The sequence below is a fragment of the Molossus molossus genome, unplaced genomic scaffold, assembly GCF_014108415.1.
Source record: "Molossus molossus isolate mMolMol1 unplaced genomic scaffold, mMolMol1.p scaffold_m16_p_3, whole genome shotgun sequence".
Classification (NCBI taxonomy): Eukaryota; Metazoa; Chordata; class Mammalia; order Chiroptera; family Molossidae; genus Molossus; species Molossus molossus.
The window spans coordinates 106,035,478-106,062,841 of NW_023425366.1; the positions used below are offsets into that span (position 1 = coordinate 106,035,478).

The following is a 27,364-nucleotide window of genomic DNA, read 5'->3' on the forward strand; positions in this document are numbered from 1 at the left end:
TTTTAGAATTTACTGCACATATGTACACACTCACACTCTAGTTCAAATTTCATTTTTCTCTTCTAGAGTATGAGAGAGAGTGTGTGTGTGTAGTACTAAAAATTTCAAAAAGGGTATTTATGTTGAATCTCTTAGAGTATTTGTGAATGGAAGCTCACAATTGTTAAGTTTCTGTTAAATATGACAAACTTTTGTGATATTGTTCATATTCATACTTAAAAATATATTGGTGGAGATGCAGTTAATTGCTCTCTAGTATAGTAGTGGTTTTCTACATTTTCTACTGTGCTTCTGTTAGGCAGTAAACCTGTTTCAAGTGGCTAATGAAGAATTTGATCGTAGATCTGCATCATTATTGTTGTTTTTTACCTCCATATTAAAAAATTTTTTTTTTCTTTATTGACTTTAGGGAGAGAGGAAGGGAGAGAGAGAGAGATAGAAACATTGATGGAAGAGACCATCGATTGGCCGCCTCCTGCAGGCCCCTCACTGGGGATCAGGCCCACAACCTGGGCATGTGCCCTGACCAGGAATCGAACTAGCGACCCCTTGGTACATGGGTTAAGGCTCAACCATGGAGCCACACCAGCTGGGCTTTTTTCTCCATATTTTTTACTTGCAAGTTGAAGAACTTGATACCAATTGAAATTGTGATCCGGCAAACATAATCTTTGTGGCTACATATATTGGAGGGCAGGTACAAATGGAATTAGAGAAAGGGTAGGTTAAAAGGTAGCTTGTACACAACTTTCTTTTATTGAAATTTAAGAACTAATTCTTAATAAGAACACCACTTGAATGCTGCGTTGCTTTTTACAGCCCCTGTCTAGTATGTGTGCATGTTTATTTTAGAGGGAGTAGGGAGATGGATCCATGGAATCATGGAAAAGATATACTCTGCCAGTGCAATACTTGGAATTGCTGCTTTAAAAAAGCCCACATGGCCCTGGCCAGTTTGGCTCAGCGGTTAGAGCGTCGGCCTGCGGTCCGGGTTCGGTTCCCGCTAAGGGCACGTACCTCGGTTGCAGTTTGTCCCTGGCCCTGGTTGGTCGTGTGGGTAGCAGCCACTCGATGTGTCCCTTCACGTCGATGTTTCTCTCTCTCTCTCCCTTCCTCTCTCTCCCTCCCACTCTATCTGTACAAAAAATGGAAAAATATCCTCGGGTGAGGATTAAAAAAAAGCCCACATGTATCCTCTAAACAAAGATAGGAATTAATGAAATTTCATATCATTATAAGAATGTGTATATAGTATTAAGCTACCATGAGATTTTGGTACTATTTTAAATTATGGCACTGTAAATTGACTCAATGAGTAAATGATGTTTCCTAAGGAACTTTATATCTAGAAACATTGATTTTTCTCTTTTGTTATAAAAGGGAATTATAAAAGGTTCTTAGTGTAAACCACTTAAATCAATCTGATTTAACTGTGTTTCATATACAGTATAGCAAAAGAAAAAGATAAGAGTTTGTGTAGACCTTGTGGGTTTAAAATAGCTTAAGTGATGATTTTGAACTGTTCTGTAGCTTTCTTAAACTTAAGGTGAAATACTTTAAATACCTCAGTATATTTCTGGCTACTGATGAGAACAGTGGGAGCATTGTTTCCTGGCTCCTAGTTGCTGCTTACTTGTATGTTTCAGTGACTACAAAAACTGTCTTCATTTAATAAATTTTCTACATTTAGAATAGTGTGATTATTTAGAAAACTTTCTTTCCTATTAGATTTAGGAGAACATATCTTTTGAGATTTATCTATGAGATATTTTCATTTCCTATGTTTTAGTAGTAGGAAATGTCTATTTCAAAATCATCCTAAAAAGAAATCCTAATGCTTAAGTAGGATGGTTTACCACACATATTATACCTTTGATTATAGATAATATGCTTCCTTACCAGTTTGTTGTTTAACCGCATATTTCTTACCTCAGGATAGCTAAAGACATAGGTCCTATAAGGAGCTGTTGAGGATGTTGAAAGGAATCAGAGTCCATTTAGAAATCCACTTATTGTCTTAGTATAAATACGTTAGTAGAGTTGGAAATAGAGCCCCCAGGTGTTTTAGATTTCTTCATAAGGTGTATTTATTTTTTTTAAGAAGGTTGTGGTGGGGGTCATGTGTATAATTTGAGAATTCCCTAAAGATATTTCTGGTAATGTCCTCATCTTTGTTGAGAATCACTGGTGTGGAATATGAAATTAAGGTAAGTATCTTTTCTGTATTTGCCGTCATTTAACATGTGTTACCATGTTAAAGGATGCATAGAATATTGCTCTTATGATGCCCCCAAACCTTGACTGTACCCAAGATTTGTAGGGTGTATTATACCATTGTGGCAATGTAGTGCATAACTTGCTATTAGTTTTCTTTACAAGTACCTATGTCTGAATGTGTAGAGAGTGATTTTTGGAACCACATTTTTTTGATAAATCTCAACCTGTAAAAAAATAGTAGTAATGATGTTATCTCTTACACAGTACATTTATTTTTAAAGGCGACCACAGTGCTTTTAAAGATAATTTATTATTACTATTTTTTAATCCTCACCTGAGAGAAACATCAATCAATTGCCTTCTATATGCGCCCTGACTGGGGATCGAACCCACAACCTAGGTATGTGCCCTGATTGGAAAGTGAACCTGCTACGTTTTGGTGCACAGGTGATGCTCCAGCCAGCTGAGCCATCTGACTAGGGCTTTAAGATTATTTTTAGAGAGATTTAAAATATATAATTGTCAGAGAATCTCACATACATTTCAGTCCCTTGGGGATATGCGTGAGTCTGTTAGCTAGAGGAACTTTATCAGAATAACTCCACAGTCATTATTTGCCTGTTTTTAGGGCTTTTTAAAGATGGTTATACACATTTCTTACATTAAAGAAGCACTACCTTTTTCTTGATTATGGAGCCCCAGTCTGGTTTCAAGATTCTTTCTTTTAGGATTCCTGTAGTGTTTAGCTCCTAGTGATTCTTGATCTCTTCTCTCCTTATGGTGCTATGTTTGGCTTTTAACTGAAGAGCCTGGGGATGGGGCATGTTTCTTTGTAGACTTTGTCTTTTTGTTCTTCCTGTGCTAAGGAGGTCGTGGAAAAAGAGATTTCCTTTCAATCTTGGCCATTTCCCAGGCTGAAATGGATGTTTCTAAGGTACTTCTAGGACCTGCTCACAAAAGAGGAAGATAAGTGATACAAATGGGACCTTAAGCAGGGTTTATTTTTTAGGCTATATAAGCTAGCTTGGGTTTAAAAATGAAGGCCAGAAGAAAGTGAATCAAATTAATTAACATGGTGCCTGCCCTGGCCAGTTTGGTTCAGCAGATATTCACCCTCCCGATCAGCACCACCTTCCTGGGGACAAGGCTACCACCCTCTACTGCAGAGAAGCTACAACTGGCCAGAACTATAGTAAAGGGGGTTGCCCACATGGAGCGGACAGGTTACAGAGCTGGCAAGTCTTGTGGCATAAAACAGGGGCCATAGGCTGGCTGTTGTTGGTGGACAGTCCTCTCCAGGGGGCAGGAGGACAGCCAACATAGCTTCTTTGCACTGACAGTTTATGCGTAAGTGAAGAGCAGTGCCTCCCCTTGGTGACACAGCTGCCGCCTGTGTGGTCTCTCTCTTCTTCCCTGCCTACTGGCAGTGGTTCTCCAACCGTGACCCCAACACAGCAATGCTATCTGGTCTGAATGACTCAAAAGTATATCTTTTTTTTATGACAGATTGGCAAAAAATAAATTTTCTTGGTGTGTTGCAGAATTTTAGTAATTAGTTTATGTGTGCCATGAGATGGAAAAGGTTGAAAATCACTGAACTATAGAACAGTTCCATTATCCCCCAAAATGTCCTTGTGCCTCTTTGTAGTCAACTTCTACTTCCAGCCTTTGGTAACCACTGGTCTTTTTTTTCCCGTCATTTGATCTTTTCAAGAATATTATATAAAGTTTTTTAAAATTGTGGTAAAATGGATATAAAATCTATTATTTTACAATTTAGTGTTATTAAGTACATTTATGATGTGCAAATTGTGGTAAAATCAATATAAAATCTATTATTTTACAATTTAGTGTTATTAAGTACATTTATGATGTTGTGCAACCATCACCACTATCTAGTTCTAGAACTTTCCATCACTCTAAATGGGAAGCCTATATCGATGAAGCAGTCACTACATTCTGCCCTCCTCCCAGCCCCTGGCAACTAACTACAAGCCTACTTTCTCTGTGAATTTGCCTATTGTGCATATTTAATATAAATGGAGTTATACAAAATGTAGCCTTTTGTGTCTGGCCTCTCACTTTGCATAATCTTTTCAAGGTTCATCCATATTGTAGCAGGTCTCAGTACTGCATTCCTTTGTATAGTTGAGTAATATTCCGTTGTAAAGATATACGACTTTCGTTCATCCATTCATCCTTTGATGGACATTTAAGCATTTTTTTTTTTTAAGAAAATTTACTTTATTGTTAACAGTATTACAGATGTCTCCTATTTTCTCCCTTTTTGCTCTCCTTCACCCAACCTCTGCCCCACCCCAGGCCTTACCCATACTATCATGTGTGTCCATGGGTTATCCATATATGCGTATGTATTATTTGGTTAATCTCTTTCTGACCCCAACCCTCTCCCTCATCTGTTATTCTGTTCTGTGGGTGTGATTTGTCATTGTGGTTTTGATTTGCATTTCCCTAGTCACTAATAAAGTTGAACAAATTTTCATGTGCTTATTGGCCTTTTGTATATCTTTGGAGAAGTATTTTCATTCAAGTTTTTTGCCCATTTTTAGATTGGATTGTCTTTTTTGTTGTTTTATAAGAAATTTTAAATATATTTTGGATACTGGATTCTTACAAGATACATGATTTTACAAATATTTCTTCTGATTTTGTGAGTTCTCTTTTTACTCTCTTGATAGTGTTCTTTGATGCACAAAATAAGTAAGGATTTTAAAATACATATTGAATAGGTAAATTCAGAATTTATTTAAATATATTGCTGAAGCCAGCTCTTTTTAATTTAGGTTCTTTTTTATGTTCAGAAAAGTTACTCTTAAGATCATATGCGTATGCAGAGCCGGTGTGGCTCAGGGGTTTAGTGTCGACCCGTGCACCAAGGGATCAATGCTTCAATTCCTGGTCAGGGCACATGCCCAGGTTGTGGGCCAAATCCCCAGTGGGGGGCATGCAGGAGGCAGCCAATCAATGTTTTCTCTCATTGGTGTTTCTATCTCTCTCTTCCTCTCTCTCTAAAATCAATAAAGGGGGGAAAAATAAATAAATAGATCATATGCATAGACCATATTTTAGTTGTGAAAGTCTTAACTTAGAAGACAAAATTTTTACTTGGAATAAAAGAAGACCATTGCCCTCTCTTCTGCATGCAGCAACCATTGTTTGTTCTCTTTACCCTGTGAAAGGCGTGTGGTGTAAGTTAGTACCTCCTGCCTTCAATATTAGCATCACAAACAAGTGAGCAAATTAAAGATAGTATATAAGTAGTAAAGAACAAACTAGTGTTGTACATGCTTTTTGAGTGCTATAAGAGTTTGAAGGATGAGCTGAATGATGAGCTTTTTTCCCCTAAAATTGCAGTATTTTATACTAATTGGAATTTATACTGACTTACACTTTTCTTTCTAGATTATAAATTCATAGAGGCTTGGAACCATCTTAATTCACCTTTTGGAGTTGTTAACTCCTAATTAATGCCCTTGTTGTAAATGATCAAGAAAAAATTGTTGATTTCAATAAAACTTTTTGGAGAGGAAGTGCAGGTTGCAGGGTGAATCTTGAAATCTTACTATTGGATTAGGTTAGGGGACGTAATTCTAGGGTCAAGAGAAAAGCCTCAGTTATGAGAAAGGGCAGTCATTTAATCAACAACTAATTTAAATGCCATCTAGGCAACAAGGATACAGTGATAAGCAAAACTGATAGGCTCCTCCTGCCCTTCTGGTATTTATAATCTTCTGGCAGAACATAGTTAAATAAGCTTTTCAAATGGTATAACAGCTAAGGAAACTATTAGGTTCTCTGTAGCACATGTATATAGCAGGGTCTCCTAGCCAGTTCCACGGGAATCAGAAACTTTCCACAGGATAGCTGAAGCTTGAAAGATCAAGAGAAATTAGGTAGTGTTGGCAAGGGAAAAGGACAAGGCTGTTCCAGGCAGACAGCGGTTAAGCAAGGTGATTCTTTTCCATGGCACTGAAAGATTAGGATGCTGGGGTATGGAGTGTAAAAGGGTTGGTTGGTAGATACTTAGCTGAAAAAGTAAATGAGATACATAGGATAATGGCATTGGGAGGATATCAGATTTGTGTTGTACAAAAATTATTTTAGTTGCAATATGGAGAAGAGATGGGATAGAGGTGAAAATTGGAGACGGGATACCTGTCTGATCAAATAGTGTCATTTATTAGAAAATAACTGATGTTTGTACTATTTATTAAAATGGGCATTCTGGGAGGAAAGGAGCTGGTTGTATTTGAGGCATTAGGACATGGAGATCTTTTAAAAACAATTGGGTATATAGGTCTGGACCTCAGACCTATGTGATGGATTCCTAGATTTGGAAGTCGATGGAATACAGGTAGGTGATAAAGACTGCCATTAGCATGTATTGAGGGAGAGTACAAAGGGAGATGAATAGAGGGCCTAAAACTTTGAGACACTCCAAGATTAGTGGTTTGGTAGAGGAGACTGAGCAAACCTTCAAAGGCTTCTGAGAAAATACAACCAGAGAGGTGGGAAGAAATGCAGAATATATCCCATAAGCCAAAGGAAGGGAAGAATTCAGTTACTTTACATTTTCAGGATCTGAGCACAGAGGATTACTGTAAGAATTTTTTAGAAGTGGTTTTCATTCAGCCCATCTCATTCCTCTGTAAGGCACCCTTGTGCAGGCCACAACTTGCTCAACCCTACTCAGCAGCACTGAAAGCTGCTAAGAGGATGAGTAAGATGAAGCCTGAACTATATCTTGGATTTAGCAATCTGGAGGTCACAGTGGTTTTGCCAAAACTGATGGGGTAGAATTTGAATCAATGTGGATTGAGAATCTAGTAGAGGTGAAGAAATGGGAAGTAGAGAGTAAAGACCAAAGGCACATTGTTTGGTGGAAGGATACGTGGGAAGTTTGGTGTTTGTTTTTTTAAAATATGTTTTTGTATTTTTAAAGGGGAGACATTAGAAATTTTTACATGTTTAAGGAGAGGATTCAGTTTGAGGGGGAAAAAGTAGACTCCACAGGAGAAAGAGGATTTGAAAAGTTAAGAGATGAAAGTAGATGAAGTTGTAATCAAGGCCTCTAGAAGGGTGCTGTATTGTGGTATTTTTTTTTTTTGGTGAATAGAATGTGTGAGTGAGACAGAGTGTTAGGAGTTAGTAAGGAGAGTATTTTGGAATCTGACGAGAATGTGGAAGGTCTGGATAATGCATGTAGCGAATGGGAGATGAACCTCAGAGGACCTGGGAATGTGTACTTACTGATGAATGTTGGATAACTGATAATTGGGTTTATTTATGGTTGGATTTTGCCAGATTTATATGAGGAAAATATTAAGGGAGGTTTAGGGGATTGGCAAGAACATTATTGAAATGATAGACCATGAAATCTAAGCTGGTTAAAGAAGGAAGTGAAGAAGGAAGAAAATACTTGGACTGAGAAAAAATAGAGTCACTGCAATTAAAGTTACTAAAAAAACTTTAGGGTGGCGTTGAGAAAGAGTATAAGTGGACAGTTGTCAAAAGCAAGTCATTGGGGCATTGAGCAAGGTGAACTGAAAAGGACGTGTGGAATTTATTACTGATTTTTTAGGAAGGAGGGGCAAAGAGAGAGAAAGAGAAAGAAAAATCAATGTGGGAGGAAAACGTCAATCGTCTGTCTTCCATATATGTGCAACTGGGTTTTGAACCCACAGTCTTTCAGTACTATGCTCCAACCAACTGAGCCACACTATCCAGCATGGGCGAATGGAATTTTAGAGACAAGTAGGTCATGAGTGAAAGTTTCTACTTTGGTAGGAACAGTTTCAATGGAGTGCTGACAGTGGAACCCCAGATTATAGTTAGTTGAAAAGTGAGTGAAGGCAAGGAAGATAAATTTTCCTCAAGGTGTTTGCGAAGAGTTTAGAGACTTAGATTTTGAATGAGAAAGGGAGTTATGATTTGGATTTTTTTTTTTAAAGGAAAGATTAGAGAATGCTTATATGTTGGTAATGGTGCCGAGCAGTAGGAAAGTGGGAGATCCCAGGCATACCTCAGAAGATAGGGGGAATGTCTGGATCCAGAGGATTACTGTAAATATGAGGTGTACTTGTTCCATTATGTGAGGGTAATTGTAAGGCTGTGTGTGCAGATGTAGGTGAATTTGTGGACTTACTGGAAAGAAGTTGACAGGCAGAGGTAGAATGTTGAACTCTGAAATTAGAGCTGAATTTGAGTTCTTACTCTACCTTTTACAAGCTGTGCATCTTTAGGTCAGTTATGGAACATTAGTTGCCTCATTTGTAAGATGGTGACTGATAAGATTATGTTAAGTATTAAATGGCATAATAAATGTATGTAAACTCCTTGGTAAGTTGCCTGTCAGACTTTGTAGGAGCTCAAAATTATTAGCTCTAATTGAGAACGCTATGGAATGAGTGGCTTGTTCACCACGGGTTTTCTAATGAAGCAGGGATCTGTAAAGTTATCCACCGATAATGCTGAACGTTTGAAAGCTGTTTTGTAAAGGCAAGACCCCTGGCTAGGGAAATGTGGGCAGCATTGAAGAAGACCAAGTAGTCAGAACTGCATGGGTGTGGTGTGTTCATCAGCCTTTCCACTAATGATAATTGTGCACGTGAAGCAAAGGTTAAAAGCTGATGTAGTACCCTCCTAGAGTTACTTGCTTTGTTCCTCCCTCCTGGTTAATTCTGCTAGAGGTCTGTCAGTAGAGGGTTTATGTGATTCCTTGGACATGAACTAAACTACAGCAGGTCCTCGAAAAATGTCATTTTGTTATAATATCCATAAGGTGCCGTAGGATCTTATCTCTTATTTATATCAGTTAGATAAACTTGGTTTTGTTATATGTCATCTCACTTAAAGTTGCAGAACCTATCAACAATGTTAAGTGAGGACTTAACTATACCAAAAGTCAGTTCTTTATTATGTTTGCTAAAGATGTTATTAGAAACAAAATTTAAGTCTTTTAAATTTTGAATTAGAGTATATTCAGTGATTTTAAATATAGGTGCAGAGTTAGAGGGGGCATGGTCCATATGACCACCTTTACTTCTGATATCAGTTGCAAATCAGGGAGGACCCCAAGACTATTCTTAGGTAGGATGATTCACCAGAAGGACTTACAGAACTCATTGAAATCTGTCATGGCTAGGTTTTTACAGCTAAAGGATATCGATTAAAATCAGCCAAAGGTAGAGGTGCATAGGACAGAGTCCATGAAAGTTGCAAATGTGGAGCTTCCAGTTGTTTCCCTGTGGAGCTGTGAAAAGTATTACTTTCCTGGTGTTGGTATGTGACATGATGCATGGAGTATTGCCACCCATGGAAGCTTACCCCAGCTTTGGTGTCCAGAATTTTTATTGGGACTCCATGATTAAATGTCCACATGGCTGAACTTAGTCTCCAGCCCTTTGGAGATTGAGGTGATTCATATGACTGAAATGCCTTGCCATAAATTACATTGTTATACTTTCTGGTGTGGCCCTAAACCCCTGCTGAACAAGAACATTCTTATTAGGTATGACATTCCAAGAGTTTAGCCATTACCCAGGGTAAAGGCTAGAGCTCTCTTTGGGAAAGGTAAAGTCTTTTAAATTTACAGCAGTTTAATATATTTTCATATTTTGAGTATACAGTGGCTCAATAGTTGAGTTTGAGTAATGATTAAAAATTGGTAACAAAGAATCTATAAATAGATTGGTATTATAGACACTTAATACTTAAGGAGCTAGGGAAGTTTCAACAAGAAACTATATAAACTTAATATTTTAGTATTGCAAAACTAATGTAAACTCATTTATAACTTTGGCATGATGGTTCAATTATGTTTCATTAAATTTCAACTTACTATTTTCTCCTGTGAGAAGAGTTGTGTATAATGAAGTCCCCAAGTCTCCCAAATGAAAGTTTTAGCCCTAGACTTGTTTTAGAGCAGTGTTTCTAATGTGATGTGAAAGTGATGTACATATACAAGGCCCAAGGTTATTCATAGTTTTACCCTTTTTCTTATTCCTCATGAAAGCATGTCTGAATCCAGGTAAGAGACATCACAGGGATAATCTTGAATTTATTTCTAAAAAGGTAAATAATTTTTAAGTGGTATTAACTGTTAGTATGAAAAACTCAGCATATCCCACAACTGCTTTGTGACAGTGACACTATCTTTGAGTACCAATGCTTTAGAGAATGACTGTATTCCTACTTCATTGGCTTTAGTGCAAATCTTATTTTGTAATGATAGCCTTTACAAATTAGATCTCACCATAAGAGCAAAGTCCCTTAATAAGCCTACTTAGAAACAACTTGAAGCAATATGATGCTTGTTCCCATGGCACCAGCAGGTGTGGTGTTTGCATCAAGTCATTTCAGGGTGCTTTGTGGAAATGCTTCCTGATAGGGAATTCCCTGACTTCATACTTCCAGGGTGGCTCTTCTTTTCTTTTCATTTTGTTATTCTTTATAATGCTTATTAAGAACTGGACCACAAGACCACATTTAGCCAGGAGATACTATCCTCTAACACATGGTGAATTGTTGATGTGAGGTCTGAGGATTTGGGTCATTGAAAAATGAATGACCCCTTAGATTTGTTACATTTTCTGTATACTGAGAATAGGTCACTAAAATGAGCGGTAACTGTATTTGCATGTGATTTGTATGTTATAAGGAACATTTAAATTCTTCTATGTACTAAAGGGTTTTTTTTGGTTGTCACCTTAAGCCTCTATCCTCTGAGGCACACAGAGGCTTTCCATTTCAATTTTTGTTTCGACATATGAAACATAGAGGGCCATAGTATGACTAAAAGTACCTAATCCATGAATGATATTTGCTTCATGTTTGAACAACAAATGTTTTAACCCACTGCCTTCACTAATATTGTAACTACTGTCTTACAGATTGACTTGATGCAAAACATCACAAAGGCTCCATATTATACAGTATGCGATTTTTGAGGTATGAGCTTTAGAAACTTACCTCTCGTGTGGCATGTACATCAGGCTTTAACTTCAGTTTAATCATTTTGGGGAAATTTATGCATTTCTTTTTCTCTCTCCATAATATTTTTAGAGTATAAAAGGGGCTATGGAAGTATTTTTGGATCCTTGTTCTAGGATTCTTAGTTTTAACAGATAACATTTTCTTTTATCACTAAATTGAGACACTAATTCTGGCAGATGATAGCTTTTTCAGCCCTTATAACTAACTTAACAGTTATGCCTGCCTCTTTGAGTTCAAATCTGCATTTTCTCTTTTGTGCCTTTGATTGCCTCATTTTAAGTGCTCATTTCTGTTCTTTAACAGTTTTCTGTTTATTGGACTGGGAAAATCTTGTTGGTGATTACAGCCTAATACTGAAATTTTTTTTTAGATTAAAGCAGTCTAGGTATTATAAAATACAGAATTTGTGTAAATATGGAACCATTTGTACTTCTGTGTTCAGAATACCAGTAACTTGAATTCTGGTTGGAAATGTTTTAATCAGTTTGTATTAAAAGAACTTGGCAATTAGGGAGTTTAAATTTAGACAGTTCTGAAATAGTGGTTCTACCCTAGTGAATTTTTTGGTTATATTTCTGAAAACCCAAATTCTAGATTTAAAAAATCTTGGTGGTCATAACTGGTAGAATTTTTAAAAAGTTGTATTTCTAACAAATTGGGAAGTCACTCCTATTTTTTTGTTTGTTTGTTTTTAGTTTAGTTTGAAATCAATGCTTGCTAGTTATAAATGTATTTGTTGGTAGCAGTACATTCTTTAATTTTTTCAGTGAAGAACTTAAAATCAACTGATACACATTGAGCCTAAGAACTTATTTTGATTGTCTTCATAAGTTCATGAACTACTTATACATTATTTGTTAGACTTGACACCTTGAGTTAATTTAGTATTTTGACCATAATCGTTGAGCATACACTGTAAGATGAGTATTTCTTCAGAATTTATCATCTTATTTAAGTCTCACAACAACCTTACATATTAGGTGGGTGTTATCCCCATTTTAAGCCAAAGACAACTAAGGCTTAGAGATTAAGAACCTTGTGCAAAGTCACACGTACCTTTTCAGTGCTGGAGCTGGGATTTGAGCCCAGATCTTTTTTTAAACCTGTATTTTCTGCTGCCTTATATTTACTGCTATGCTACCAGAAAACAATACAAAGATTTAACTCTTAATAGTAAGAGGAATATATGGGATACATAAACAAATGGAAACAGAAAATTCAGATATTTAAATTTTGGTAGACTTCATACTTATAGGTGTTTCAGAATTTTACTTTATTCATTCATTTCCTAACAGCTTACGTTCTCAGGTTGTATTAAATGCCCTACGTACAGAAAGTTCAAAACTGGCAGAAAAGCTCATATACTCTTTTATTTTCAATTCCCTTTTAGAAATTAATGGTATGCTATGGATTATTATATATGAACATTTAATGTGCTACTTTTAGATGTATGGGGAATGTTTTTACATTAGTTTTTAAAAGTCCTCATGCTCCATTTAGTGATAAAGGTACTTAAATGCTTATAGACTTAGTATACTTAGAAAATATCCTCATACTTTTTTCTTGAAATGTCACTGATTTTATTTTCCCATATGTTGAAAGTACTGAGCTTTTTCTATGAATTAGTGAACCCTGTATACTTGAAGAAGATACTCCATTATGAAGTCTTAGTTGTTCTAGTCTGCTAGGGTTATAGAATTTTATCATGTTTCAAATTAGGCTCCTTTAGGAATAATTTAGATTTGTGCCACTTAGTTATCCAAGTGTAATTGTACCTGTTGTCTGTATTCTATATTAACAGTGGCTACACTAAATACAAATCAGGGTGTCTGACTGATTGAGCCTATGCAAAATTTCATGTTCAGTATTTTTGTGGGTGAGGGCAATGAAAGGATGATAAACTAAACAAAATATATTTGCAAACACTGCTGTCGTTTTTATACATGGGGGTTGAGGAATAGAGCAGTTTCTGCTCTTGCCAGTGTCCTTAACTTTTCCAAATATGAGTTCAGAAGGTGTTTTCAGTAAATACCAAAAAGTGATTTATTTTTCAAAAGATTGTTCCTCTCAGAAGAATATCAGTAGGAGAGGATGCTCTCAACTTTTTTGTTTTTATGTTGCCGTATAGTATGTAATGTTGTCTTATTTCTTGATACTTTATGATTGATGATTGCAAGAATAAGATTCATGAGAAATTAATGAAGCTTAGCTCTACTTTACTGATGAGGACATTGAGGCATAGAGCTGATCCTTGGATAAGGACAATAATTCTACCCTGGAACTGTACCCCTCATTTATTAATATCAGTATCCAGGATAATTCTGGATGATACTTGATTTTTAAATAGATTATGAATTGCATACAGCCTTCAAAATTAGCTTTATTGGCTTGCAGATATCTTTTATTTTCCTCACTTTTTAGAATTTTAATATTAAAGAATCTTCAACGAAGTTTTCAGTATTGCAGTTCATTAAAATAATCTAACTTTGCAACTAACATGTTCTTTCCTTATATCCCACTGAGCTTGCTTTCAAATATCATTCTATAATTTATTTTTCATCAAATAATCAAGTTACAAATTCAGGTGAGAGACAGAAAATGCCACTTTACTCTAAGGCAGTACTTTAAAAGTAATTTGATAACACATTGCTACTTCCTGAAATGTTGCCAGTGTTTTTTATGACTGGGAAGATTAATTTTTTTCACTGGTTAAACCTCTCCTGGGAGGAAGAACTACCCCCTACCCCTTCTTTTACCTCCTGCTTCTCCCTCTCTCTCTAGGTGGTACTCTGTGGTTGACTTGGTATCACCTTGGCTCTCAGGGTCCATGTTTTCCACTGAACTCATAATTCAGGGCCCACTCCCAGCTCTGCTGTCAGATTAGCTCTCCTCTCACCAAGTAGTCTCCAAAGCAGGATTACAACCCTCTGCAGTCTTAGAGGAAGTACTGAGTCCTCATGAAGTGCAGTGTGCAAGAGCTAAACTTCCTGCCATATCACTCTATACCACTGTCTACAATTGACAGGGTCATTTCCCAATAGGCACAAGTGAGGGGCAGCTGAAGACAATTCCTTCCATATTCCTAAACACAAATCAGACAAAAGCCTCTTTTTCTAGGCATTCTCCCTAAGTTTGCCTAGGACCGAGGGAGTTCCTAGGATATGGGACTTCCAGTGCTAAAATCAGTTAAGTCTTGAGCAAAGTGGGATAAGTCAGGAATCTTAATCCTTGTAGTTATTCATATTTGTAAATGGGTCCTTAGAATATTAGTAGAAGGGGTTGAAAAACTGGCATTTCATCCATTGTCAGTCCCTTCCCAGTTAAGACTTATTAGACATTGGTGTGCTTATTTATAATATTAATAATGAGTTAAAAAGTTAAAAAGGTGGAGAGGAGAGTCTTATATAAAAGAAAGATGTATGACTTAGGCCAGTGATTTTCAACCTTTATTATCTCATAGCACACACAAACTAATTACTAAAATCTGTGGCACAACAAAAAATACATTTTTTTGCTGATCTGACCAAAAAAAAAGGTATAATTTTGATTCATTCACACTGGACGGAAAGCTATTGTTGTATTGGCTGTTGCCATATTTTTATTTGACGTCTAAGGAAAAAAAGAGGTCAGTACCCCTGACTAATCGATTAGTCAGGCATTGCATGTTTTAAACATTCTTGTGGAACCACCAGTGTGCCTCTTGTGGCACACTTGTTGAAAATTGCCTGTTTAGGCTATTAAAATGTATGTTTAAGGTTCTAATCTCCAATCTTCTCTCTTTACAGAACTGATTGTGCATCAGCCGACCCAGATAATTTAAAATACTCTTCATCCAGAGATAGGGGTGGGTCTTCCTCTTATGGACTGCAACCTTCAAATTCAGCTGTGGTGTCTCGGCAAAGGCACGATGATACCAGAGTCCACGCTGACATACAGAATGACGAAAAGGGTATATATATTTCCTTATTGGTAGAAGCATGTCTGTTGTTTGTTTTTCAACCTACCCATTCCTCCCTCCCTCCCCTTTTCTTCCTTCCACACCTCTCTTCTAATATGCTTAAAACATAGCTATTTTATATTTATATAAAATGTTAAAGTAAACAACAATTTATAATAGGCAACACACCATGGTATAGAGGAAAGAAACCGTGGACTTTTGAGCTATGTGGTTTAAAAAAGTTGTATGGATATAAAATGCAGTGAGATTTTTGAAACTTCATAAGTTTACCCCCTTAGTTTTTAAAAATCAAAAAACTGTTTACATACATATAATATAGAAATGCAGTTTCCTTGTCAAAAAGGGAAAATACAGTATCATTAAGGCTGAAGTCTCTGTCTACCATTATTCTTCTAGACTTCCCCAAAGTGTATGTTGTTTTTATTTATTTTTTTCTTTAATCCTCACCCGAGGACATTTTTCCATTTTCTGTTCAGATAGAGTGGGAGGGAGAAAGAGAGAGAGAGAGAGAAACATCGACATGAAAGGGACACATCGAGTGGTTGCCACTCGCACGACCCAACCAGGGCTGGAGACAAACTGCAACCGAGGTACATGCCCTTAGCGGGAACTGAACCTGGGTCTCTGGACCACATGCCGACGCTCTAACCGCTGAGCCAAACCGGCCAGGGCGCAAGTGTGTGTTGTTTTTAAAAAATTTTTTAATTTGTTGATTTTTAGGGAGGGAAGGAGGGCGGGAGAGAGAGAAGTATCAATTTGATGTTCCACTTATTTATGCATTCATTGATTGATTCTTGATTCTTGTATGTGCCCTGATCGGGGATCGAATCTGCAACCTTGGCGTATCGGGACAACACTCTAACCAACTGAGCTACCTGGCTATGGCTATCCCAAAAGTTTTTAAAGAGCAAATTTGACTTTAGTCTATCTTCTATTGGAGATATTAAAATGAAATTAAAAAATGATTTTAAGACAGGCAGCACAGGGACAGGTAAGAGAAGCAGAGCTGTAGAGTGGGTAATAAAATCCTGAACTCTCAGGAATTCATTGAGTGAAACAAGGAGCCTTATTTAAATAACGTAAATGTTGCTGTTTTTAGGTGGTTACAGTGTCAATGGAGGATCTGGGGAAAATACTTATGGTCGGAAGTCGTTGGGGCAAGAGCTGAGGGTTAACAATGTGACCAGCCCTGAGTTCACCAGTGTTCAGCATGGCAGTCGTGCATTAGCCATCAAAGACATGAGGAAATCACAGGGTAAGACTGGGCAAATGGGAGGCCAGACATATATGCTTCCATAAAGACCTGTATTTCCTCTTCTCCTGGGAACCTTATTTCTTACTAATGCCTTGCGCATGTGTGAGTTGGTTAGTTTACTTTGCGTTGAAATATCTGTGCATGTGATAATTTTTTGCATTCCTTTTCTTTCCTGTGAACTGTTTCTTAAGAGTAAATTCCTATCAGAAAGGTCTTAATACATTTTAGAAGAGTTTTCTGTTAAAATAAGATTAGAAGACTAGGTAATATTTTAAAGAAAGGATTTTTCTGATTATTGTGGCTACTGAATGTATGGTGGGCTCTTACTGCATCAAGCCCTTAAACCCTAATGCCTGTAGGAGATATGGTATATATGGAGTGGACCCTTTCTGAAGTTAAAGACACTCATGCCACTTTATGCCTTGTAACAGAAGCCACAGTGTACAGATAAAGTACCTTGGGAATTCAGGGGATTAGAGGTAATGATTGTTTTTTTTTTGAAATAAATTATGTTTTTTTTTTATAAAACTGAGTATGAAATAAAGATTTCTGATTTATACACTTTGTTGGATATAGTTACTCTTTGGACAGTTACGACTTTATTCATTGGGGTGTGTGTTATGTGGATCTTGGGTGAACATCTTTGTGTATATAGCTTTTTTTGGCATATAGCTTTTAAAAAAAGTTCTTTTGGATCAATTTTCAGAAATGGAATGATAAATTAGAGGCTATACTGTTTCTTAATAGTGTTTGAAATCTTAGACTTATGTAGGATAGAAGCTAGAAAGTGACTAATGCTAATTTATCTAATTCTTCCTCCTCACAGGCTCAGAGTTATGCAGTTGGCAGAATTGTAAATTGAGCCCAGGTTCCCAGTCTGGTATCCTAATGACATATTCAGTATTCATCCTTACTGAAATACTCAGTGGGCTAGGGATCTCAAAAATCCCTATTCTCTCATATGTTGTCATTTCTTTCATTGTCGTTTTCCTTTCGTGCTTTAGAGAGCAACAAAACTGTCAGCTGCTTTGATGGCTGTTAACTTACTTGGTTAATTATGATAAATAGCACAGCTAAAAACTTAAAAATATTAGTACTTAAATACATCTTTATTTATTGTCAAGCATTGTTTGAGCATTCCTGCTTGTTCTTGTCATTAAAAAATAAAGGGGGGAAAAGGTTCTGATTTGCCACTTTCCAAGTGGCAGCATACCTTGCACATGGTAGGTAGTAGGGAAACATAATTTCAGTTCACCAAAACTCTGTGCTAGGAAAATGACAATAACGTGAACAAGAGGCTCTCAGCCTTCCAGTGGGATACCTAGGTGAGAAATAGAAGCATATGGCTTGTTTCTCCTTGATTGAGGCTACCTCTAACCTATAAAAGTCTTTTACCTATACCCATGCTCTTTACTTCGATGTTAAAAACAGTTTGGAACAGATCTGAAGAAAATAATTTCTAACCCCTTTTGTTCCTCAACTGATCCTGTGACTGAGGTATTTACTTAGTTTTTTGTTTTTTTGTTTTTTTCTTCTGAGGGTCTGTAATGTGCTCAGCAGTCTGCTGAAGCTTTATTTATAGTGATGATCAAAAGTGTGTTCATTGAGCTTTTTAAAAAATTTTATTTTCCATTGATTTTTTTTATTTTTTAGAGGTAGAGAGAAACATCAGTGTTGAGAGAGACACACATCTGTCTATTGGTTGCCTCTAGCACGTGCACTTGACGAATTGAACTCTTGGCCTTTTGGTCGGAGGGCCAAATCAGCCAGCTCCCCTTTCCCCCACCCCGCCAAATGAGCTTTTATTGTCCATTGGACTGTGATGTTTGATGTACTTTAAAATATTTGGGATATAAGGTTTCTGTGCTTATTTATACTTAATGGATAACAAAATGTTCATATTCACAGACCGATCGATGTCTTATTCTGATGAGTCTCGACTGTCGAATCTTCTTCGGAGGATCACCCGGGAAGACGACAGAGACCGAAGACTGGCTACTGTAAAGCAGTTGAAGGAATTTATTCAGCAACCAGAAAATAAACTGGTGAGTTTAGTATCTTTGGAAATGTTAATAATATTTGTGTTTCCACAATAAACTAGGTAATGCTAGCAGGAGTGGTTTAAGAAGGGAAAAATAACAGGGATTACACATTTAATGCCCCTAAAGTGTAATTTACCTACCATTGTTGGATCCACATTGGTTGCCTTTGCAATAAAGTGTTTTTAACACGTGCATTGTGTTGTCCTCAGAATATTTTTTCTGTGTTCCAGGACAGAATATCTGTTGTTTTTCATATGTAAAATTGGGGTTAGGGGTATATATTTTGTTCAAGAGTAAGTTTGGTCTGGTGGCCAGGGCCAAATAAATGGAAAAAACTCTTTCAAGGACAAAGTGCAGAAGTAGTTACATATTTCTCTCTACCCCAAGTAATTCTCCTAATGTTAAATTAAGAATTTGATAGGAGTAGGAGAAAATTAATGAGAAGTGGTATGGTAAATCAAATAATACTTGGTTCAACGCAAGCATCTCCTCTCACCCCCAAATTTTATTATGGAAAAATTATACAGAAAATTTAAAGAATTTTACAGTGACCATCATATGCCCATCATCTAAGTTCTGTCATTAACATTTTACCATGTCACTTTATCAAATACTCATCTCTTTCTCCATCCCTCAATTCATTTTTTTCAAAATGCATTTCAGAGTAAATTAAACAAGCCTTTTGAAGCACCCCCCTCCCGCTCCCACCCTCGCCGTTGATATCATGGCTCTGTGTTTTGTATGGATGCCTTTTTTCCAGTCTGAAAGGAAACTTGTAACATTCCCGATATATGCTAATATGGGAATAATAAGGAAAGTAAGGTGTCCAATTATAATTTGGAGGGGGACACAAGAAAAAAATACGCAATGTTATCGTAAAAGTATAGGAAATTGAAGTGTCCATAAATTTTTTTTTTTAAGGTACTAGTTAAGCAATTGGATAATATCTTGACTGCTGTACATGATGTGCTTAATGAAAGGTATGTAACGATGGTTAAATTTTAAAACTAAGATATATTTTTAGAAATTATTTAAAAATAAACAAGATAAACCCATTAGTTTTATTGAATGTTTCACTGGGTTCTCTTGTCATCTTTATCTGTGTTAAAGTATTTATATATTTAAAAAAATTTTCTTTATTTTTAGAGAGAAGAAGGGAAAGAGTGATGGAAACATTGATGAGAGAGAACATCTATTTGCTGCCTCCTGCCTGCCCCCCCTGGGGATTTGGCCCATAATCTGGGCATGTGCCCTGACCAGGAATCGAACCTGCAACCTCTATGGTGCATGGGTCAATGCTCAGAGCCACACCGGCTGGGCAAAGTATTTATATGTTAATAACCACCGAATACAAATGGAATCCTTGAAAGGGAATATCATTTTTTAAAAATTTGTCAATGTAACTGAATGATTAAGCATTGACATGTAGAATGACATGCAGGCATGAATGAATAAATGCAATTAACATTTGTAAACTAGAGAATTTTGAAATGCTTAGAGAGTAGAGGTGCAAAGGATCTTTCCTTTTTTGGGCAATAGTGGATTCAAACCATCTAGTCTTCAGGGCTGCTAGGGTTCTCCAAATGTAATCATTTATTTGTATGGTGATTCCCAAAGAATTGCAGTGTTGGAAAGCACCTCGAAATTTATGTCAGCAGGTTATGAACCTTACTGCTTTATGGTGGTTTTATTTTATATAGTTACCTATTATACTTACGTGAGTGTTCTTTTAAGCTTATTATATTTAACTATTATAATTTCGTATTTTATAGCCCTTACATATTGAACATTACACAGTATATATTTATAGTGTGAAAGCTAATCGTTTGTTGCTGCCCTTTTCTGAGTCATTTAATGAAGCTTGAGATGGAATTGAAAGCATGAATTTTAAGAGTTTTTGGTCTTTCCTTAACTGTTTGTAAGTAATTGATTCTGGAAAAGAAAGCCCAGTGTCTAACAGAGGTACTTTGGTCACTGCAGGATACACTAGAGAATATTTAAAGTGACTAAAATTTCAATCTTGTATGTAGTTTGAATAGAATCTTTTAAAAAATCATTTAAGACATTCTTTTGTAAGATGTGTCATTCTTGTCATCTTTGAAAGCTTAAGCTTTATGTGTGTTTTGTTTTGTTTGCATTAAAATAAACACAGTAGCAAATTGCTTCAGGAATTGAGACAGGAAGGAGCTTGCTGTCTTGGCCTTCTTTGTGCCTCTCTGAGCTATGAGGCTGAGAAGATCTTCAAATGGATTTTTAGCAAATTTAGCTCATCTGCAAAAGATGAAGTTAAACTCCTCTACTTATGTGCCACCTACAAAGCACTAGAGACTGTAGGAGAAAAGAAAGCCTTTTCATCTGTAATGCAGGTAAGAATGGAGGGTGGGGTTGATGATATGCTTGGAAAGAAAATTGTCCTTTAACACATGTCCTTGGGGGCTTGGAGGGAAGCATGAAGAAAGGAAGTTAGAATAGGGCTATTTACTGACAGTAAATATGATGCAAGTAAAATTCCTTTTTCTGAATTTGAGTAAAGGACACACATTAAAGGTAGACTTAAAATGAGTTAGGTGTGCTCTTCCCTGTCACCTCGCTTTTAGAAACTTTCCTTTGAATTTGTTTAGTACTAGAATTATTTGCAGGTTTGAAAATAGGAACTCCATGGGGAGAGCTGACTAGGAGGGGCTTCATTTTTTAAGGGAGACAAAAATCACAACTTACACTAGGCTTATTTAGGTTTGATAGTATGTCAAATACTCTTATTCCAAGTGATATAAAATAATTGTGTATAAATGAATATCAGCCCTACTTAATTCTATTCTGCCTTTAAAAATATGCACTTTTCCTTGGTTATAGAGTTTATGAAAAAATTTTTTGGAAAAGATTAAAAAAGTTATCTGTAACTAAACAGCGTAATACCAAAATGGGCTTATCCTGTATAGTTTTTATATCATGAACTTTTCCCCACAGATTTATTTTGAAACTTTTCTAATCCACAGGAAAACATATCTGTACAATAAATGCCATACATCCTTTACCTAGATTTGTCACTTATTAACATTTAGCTACAGCTTTTATTTTTGCATATACACGTACACTTTTTTGTTGAATCATTGGAAAATAAATTACACACATGATGATGATTTACCTCATAATGCTTTGACATGTATCCTAAGAATAAGGCTATTCTCCTGTATAACAACAAAATTATAATCATATCTAAGAAAATATATTTTATTGCATAATATAATTGCAGATTTCTGCAATTACCTCTAAGATGTCTTTTATATTGTTTATCTTACCTGACCAAGTAGCGCATCAAGATCTTGTTTTTCACAATTCATGCACTGTGTTTGGTGGCGTGCCTCTTTAATCTTTCTCAATTAGAACAGTTCTCTCTACCTTTGGACCACCCTTATTTTGTAGAATGTTCTACTTTCCAGGTTTGTCTGATTGTTTCTTCCTAATTAGATTTACTTTACACATTTTGGTCACCAGTACTTCATAGAAAGTTTATACTTACTGTTGCATCACACCAGTAGACACATAACTTCAGGCTGTCTTACTCTCTCAGATGAAGAGTTTGATTATCTGGTTGAGGTGATGACCACCAAGTCTTTCCATTGTGAAGGCTTCTTTTTCTCCCTTTGTAATTAGTAACCTGGGCATGATGCTATGAGATGATCTGAGTATACTGTACTCAGTGATTTTAGCATCCATTCATATTCTGTGCCTCTATAGATTATAACATTGGCTGTTGCAAAATGTTGGTTTTCTAATTCTAGCATTTCTTCTATAACATTCTTTTTTTGAGGAAAAGAGTGTTTTTAACAGCTGCAAAATATTCTATCAGTGGTGTGCTATATTATATATAAGAATTTACTACTTTTAACTGTACCAGTCTACTTGCCCCCTTTCAGAGAAAAGCAAGGGACTATTTTGCTTCCACATGTTTCTTTGCTAACACACACACACACACACACACAGTGGTAATGTGAATCTGTATGTCATTCGTGAGTTGGGCCATGTTAATCTTAGTTCTAAGTCATTCCAATTTGAAGCACGTACTATATTTTAAAGTATAAACTGTACAAAATTTGCCCTGTATTTTGAATTAGAAAATAATTGTGGTATTTTACAAAATGTTCTTAAGCACGCCTTAGTTTTTGTACTTGAAATTTAATCACATCAATGTATTGAAGAGTGCTTAGGAATAATTTATATAGACATTATTTAGAAATAATTTTAACAGTCATCAAAGAAGAGAAAACAGTATTTGTTTTTAGCCTGGTATCTTAGTGGAATGAAATGTTTTCAACTTTTATTGAGCTAAAACTATAGAATTTATTTTCTTTGGTGTTATAATCAGATTTGGATATAATTTCTATTAAATCATGAACCTAATTTGTTTGTTTTCTTGAATGTTTATGGTTTGCAATTTTTATTTTTTAGCTTGTAATGACCAGCCTGCAGTCCATTCTTGAAAATGTGGATACACCAGAATTACTTTGCAAATGTGTTAAGTGCATTCTTTTGGTAGCTCGATGCTACCCTCATATTTTCAGCACTAACTTTAGGGTGAGTCCCCTAACTCTTCTTTTTTCATATGATGGAGTTAGAGAGTGCATGTATGAGGACCTAGTAACTCAGATAGAAAACAAAGCTTCTGTTCTTTTGAATAGAATTAGTGATGTTTGAGGGTCCAGGATTGAATGGTGCAGCAGTAATGTTCTTTGTGAAAAATAGTATCTATTTTCTGACACTCATGCCTTAAGATATTTAAAGAAAAATATATCATTTTATCAGTGTTATAAAGAAAGTTCTATTATTCTCCTGGCTGCCCTCCCCCTTTTTCACTTAATATAATGTCAGGTAGGTAGAACATAGGTGCCCTTTCTAGGGTCTCTTAGGTGTCATCCACAAGTGGAATAACAGTAAGACCATAAATTGCTTAATGCCCTTCTCTTTATTTCCATCCAGGATACGGTTGATATATTAGTTGGATGGCATATAGATCATACTCAGAAACCTTCGCTCACACAGCAGGTGTCTGGTAAGTGGTTCAGTTATGTAAATATTGTGGGAATGAGCACTGGTCCCTCAAAGACCAGCTATTAATACTATTTCTTTGATAGTACAAGAAAAATAATTGTTTCACAGAAATAGTTTGGTTATTATAAATGAACATTACTTGTCAGCAATATTTATCTTTTCAAAAGAAAATTGTGTACTTTGTAGTAGATAGGGAGAGTCCAAGTACAGATTATAATGCTCCAGTGAGAAATTGAAAGGACTTAACTAAGTCATTTGTGGCATGTGCTTGGTAGGAGAAAATATTATAGTGGTCATATCCTGAAATGTAGAATGGAAGATCCTAGATATTTATGACTAGCATTTTGTATTTAGAAAATTGTCATAAATGATGGAAAGGAAAAAAAATTTTTAGCTAAGTGAATGACTTACCATGACTAACTTGGACATTTCAGCCTGTTCCAAGTGCTATAGTTTCTCTTAGCTTATTTGGAACAATAAACTTCTGAAAAGGTGTGCAGGTGAGACTGATTCTGTGTCATTTTCTCTGGGGAGATCAGTACACACCTCTGATGGCTCACTGTGACCCTGGAATAGATAACCAGGCTAGCAGTTGATAGGTGGTTGCATTTTAGTCTAAGCCAATGTGTATAGTGACAATATGGTTATTAAATCTGAAAAATAAGGATGTGAGATACACATTTTCATTTCTGGAGAACATTTATCTTTGTAGCATTTAAAAGACATTGGTTAATCATGGTTAGCAGGCTTAATAGTTAGCCGTCCTAGTTTTATGATAATAGGTCATGTTTTAAGAGTTGACAAATTGGAAACCAGATGTCTTTTTAAACAGGGTTCTCAAATATATTTTTTATTTAGATTTTTTATTTTTTCTACTCTTTCAAATGTCTTATATGATTCCTAGGGTGGTTGCAGAGTCTGGAGCCATTTTGGGTAGCTGATCTTGCATTTTCTACTACTCTTCTTGGTCAGTTTCTAGAGGACATGGAGGCATATGCTGAGGTGAGTATAAAGAAAGAGAAAGCTAAGTTATTTCCTAAAAGTTTAAAAAAACAGAACAAAACATTAACCATTAACATCCCAATAAATTCAATAAAAAGGAAAAAATAAATTCCTACCAAAACAAACAAAACAAAAACCTTAAGCAGTGCTAGATTTATTTTAAAATAATTCAGACCACCTGACATTTGAGCAGAAATTATAGGACCACTGCTAATACTTTATTTTTTTTAACTGTTTTTAAGTTGTCAGCAGCAGAATTACTGGAAAGAGTGAAAGAAAAATTGTAGGTCTAATTTTGCAAAGCTTGAAATAATCTTGGTAGCTGGTAGTTTTCTGAAGACATTTTCTGTAGTTCACACTTATTTTTTCTTATTAAGAATCTTAGAAAGTGAGGTGAGCCCTGGCTGCTGTGGCTTTGTTGGTTGGAGCATTGTCTATGCACCGAAGGATTGCTTGTTCGATTCCTATTCAAAGCACATACCTCGGTTGCAGGTTCATCCACAGGGGGGTGCATATGGGAGGCAACTGATTGATGTTTCTGTCATACATCAATATTTCTCTCTCTCTCCCTCCCCCTCTCTAAAAATCAGTAAAAACATATCCACTGGTGAAGATCAAAAATGTTTTCTTTTGAGGTGAATTGTTTCTGTATAAAAGCCCCTGAAATCTTTCCTCTTAACATGTATTGGACAGCATAGATCATGCTTTGGAGAACAAGACTTTCTCCAACTATTGCAGTTATACAACTACATATGGCAGCATTAAGGGTGCTGCTGAAGTCTCTGTTACTGGTTCTTGGCTTTCCTGGCCCTGTCTTGACTTGAACCTACTGTTATCTGTCTGAACTTTTGGTTTCTTCCCTGCTCAGATCTACCATGATTCTTGTTTGGTGTTCAAGGCTTCCATTAAGATTTAGCTTTATCTGTTCGTTATACCTTGGCTACTTCTAGCCAATAAGAATTTACTACTTTAACTGTACCAGTCTACTTGCCCCCTTTCAGAGAAAAGCAAGGGAGTATTTTGCTTCCACATGTTTCTTTGCTACCACACCTAGAATGTCTTTGTTCCTAACCCACCTGTAAGCTGATCTGCTTCTCTGAAGCCTAGTTTGTAGAGATGCTTCCCTTTGGTATCCATAAAATCTAATTCTCTTTCATTATTTAGTCATTTAATTATAGGTAGTAATATATTAGTTTTAGTGTCCCAGTTTTTGCTACTCTTTTCCTTTTGAGTATATCTTATTTCTGCAACTAGATTATAAATCTTTGAACCAGAGCTTACCATTTTTACCCCCCCCCCCACCTTCTGTGTTTGTGTGTGCGCATAATATCCCATTAAAACCAATATAAAGCCCTGGCCAGTTTGGAACGGTGGCCTACGGTACAGAGAGACCCGGGTTTGGTTCCCGCTAAGGGCATGTACCTCGGTTGCAGTTTTTCCCCGGCCCTGGTTTGATTGTGTGGGTGGCAGCCACTCGATTTGTCCCTTTCACATCGATGTTTCTCTCTCTCCCTCCCACTCTATCTGAACGAGAAATGGAAAAAGGTCCTCGGGTGAGGATTAAAAAAAAAAAAAAATTAAACTATAATATATGTACTAGTATTAAGTTTACCCAATACCTATCTGAGTTGGTATAAAGGTTATTTCCTTAATCTACTGAGGTTAATATTGGCTTATTTAATTAGAGAGAAATAGATAAAATCTACTTTTACATTTAGATTTATGTTTACTTTTCTGATAGGCCAATATACCTCTATTTGTAAAAATCTATTATAAAGTTAATTGGAGTGTTTTGCTTAAATAAGAATGCTGTGGATTCACTTCTAGGACCTCAGCCATGTGGCCTCTGGGGAGTCAGTGGATGAAGACATACCTCCTCCTTCAGTGTCATTACCAAAGCTGGCAGCTCTTCTCAGGGTATTTAGTACTGTGGTGAGGAGCATTGGGGAACGCTTCAGCCCAATTCGGGGTCCTCCAATTACTGAGGCATACGTGACAGATGTAAGTATCTTTAGGAATTCTAAGTAATATTAAAAAGTAAAATTGTTTTATATTGTAAATGCTTTTGTTTACCTGGTATGCTGTTATTAACCCTTTGTTTGTTTAGCATGTATGTATCTGGCTGTTTTCTTAGTCAGAAAAGTTGGAAATTTTATATTCCATCCTACTCCTACTTCCTTCTTTACCCTCATGAAAAAGAGGCCACTGTGAATTTTAAAATGTCCATGAACTTTTCTCTTAGGAGATCCTGTTTATTCTTGTTTTTAAACATATATTTAAAAATCTTTTTGTTTTTAATAATTATTATTTTGGTTTTAAATTATTGAGCCTCCATTTAGTTTTCACCATATTAAGAATAACACACTATAGAGAAAGCCTCAAAAAGTAGTTTGTGAGCATGACAGGATGAAAGAGCTTGATAGCCTGACATAAAAGGATGTAAATTTAGATATAGAACTTAAAATGTATAGTAATCTGAGATCAATTATAAATAAGATTTCCACACTTCTTCAGCCCCCAATATCACTTGCACTATATTGCTGTCTGGAGTGGTTCAGCATAATAGACGCAAGAAATGAACCTCCATCATTATACTCTACTTGAATAGGAAGGAAGAAATGTGTGAAACTGCCAAAACATTTAATCTAAATAACTAAATTTTATTTTGTTAGGACAAAACTCTAGCTTTTATAAGCAGTGTCTTTTGTTGAACACATTGCTAGATAAAAATAGGACTTTAGTTATGTTTGTAATTTTGGGTAAGTTAATTGTGTATTTGAATGTCTGATCTAGAAGATAATTAAAACCAGCATGTTGACAGTTTAA

At 36.1% G+C, this 27,364-nt stretch overlaps 1 protein-coding gene across 5 annotated transcripts in view; it reads left to right on the forward strand.

Annotated features, from left to right (window-relative positions):
* Positions 1–27,364, forward strand: part of SMG1 (SMG1 nonsense mediated mRNA decay associated PI3K related kinase) — a 101,772-nt gene that overhangs the window by 10,178 nt on the left and 64,230 nt on the right. For 3 of the 5 annotated variants that reach the window (XM_036278626.1, XM_036278628.1, XM_036278630.1), the window contains exons 2-10: positions 15,018–15,181; positions 16,290–16,445; positions 18,354–18,490; positions 19,409–19,467; positions 20,640–20,853; positions 22,937–23,062; positions 23,465–23,537; positions 24,441–24,538; positions 26,366–26,539. In XM_036278626.1, coding sequence (XP_036134519.1) covers positions 15,018–15,181; positions 16,290–16,445; positions 18,354–18,490; positions 19,409–19,467; positions 20,640–20,853; positions 22,937–23,062; positions 23,465–23,537; positions 24,441–24,538; positions 26,366–26,539 — 1,201 coding nt within the window. Of the gene's footprint in view, positions 1–11,129; positions 11,188–15,017; positions 15,182–16,289; positions 16,446–18,353; positions 18,491–19,408; positions 19,468–20,639; positions 20,854–22,936; positions 23,063–23,464; positions 23,538–24,440; positions 24,539–26,365; positions 26,540–27,364 lie in introns of all 5 variants that reach the window. The other 2 variants (XM_036278629.1, XM_036278627.1) reach the window with 2 other exon arrangements.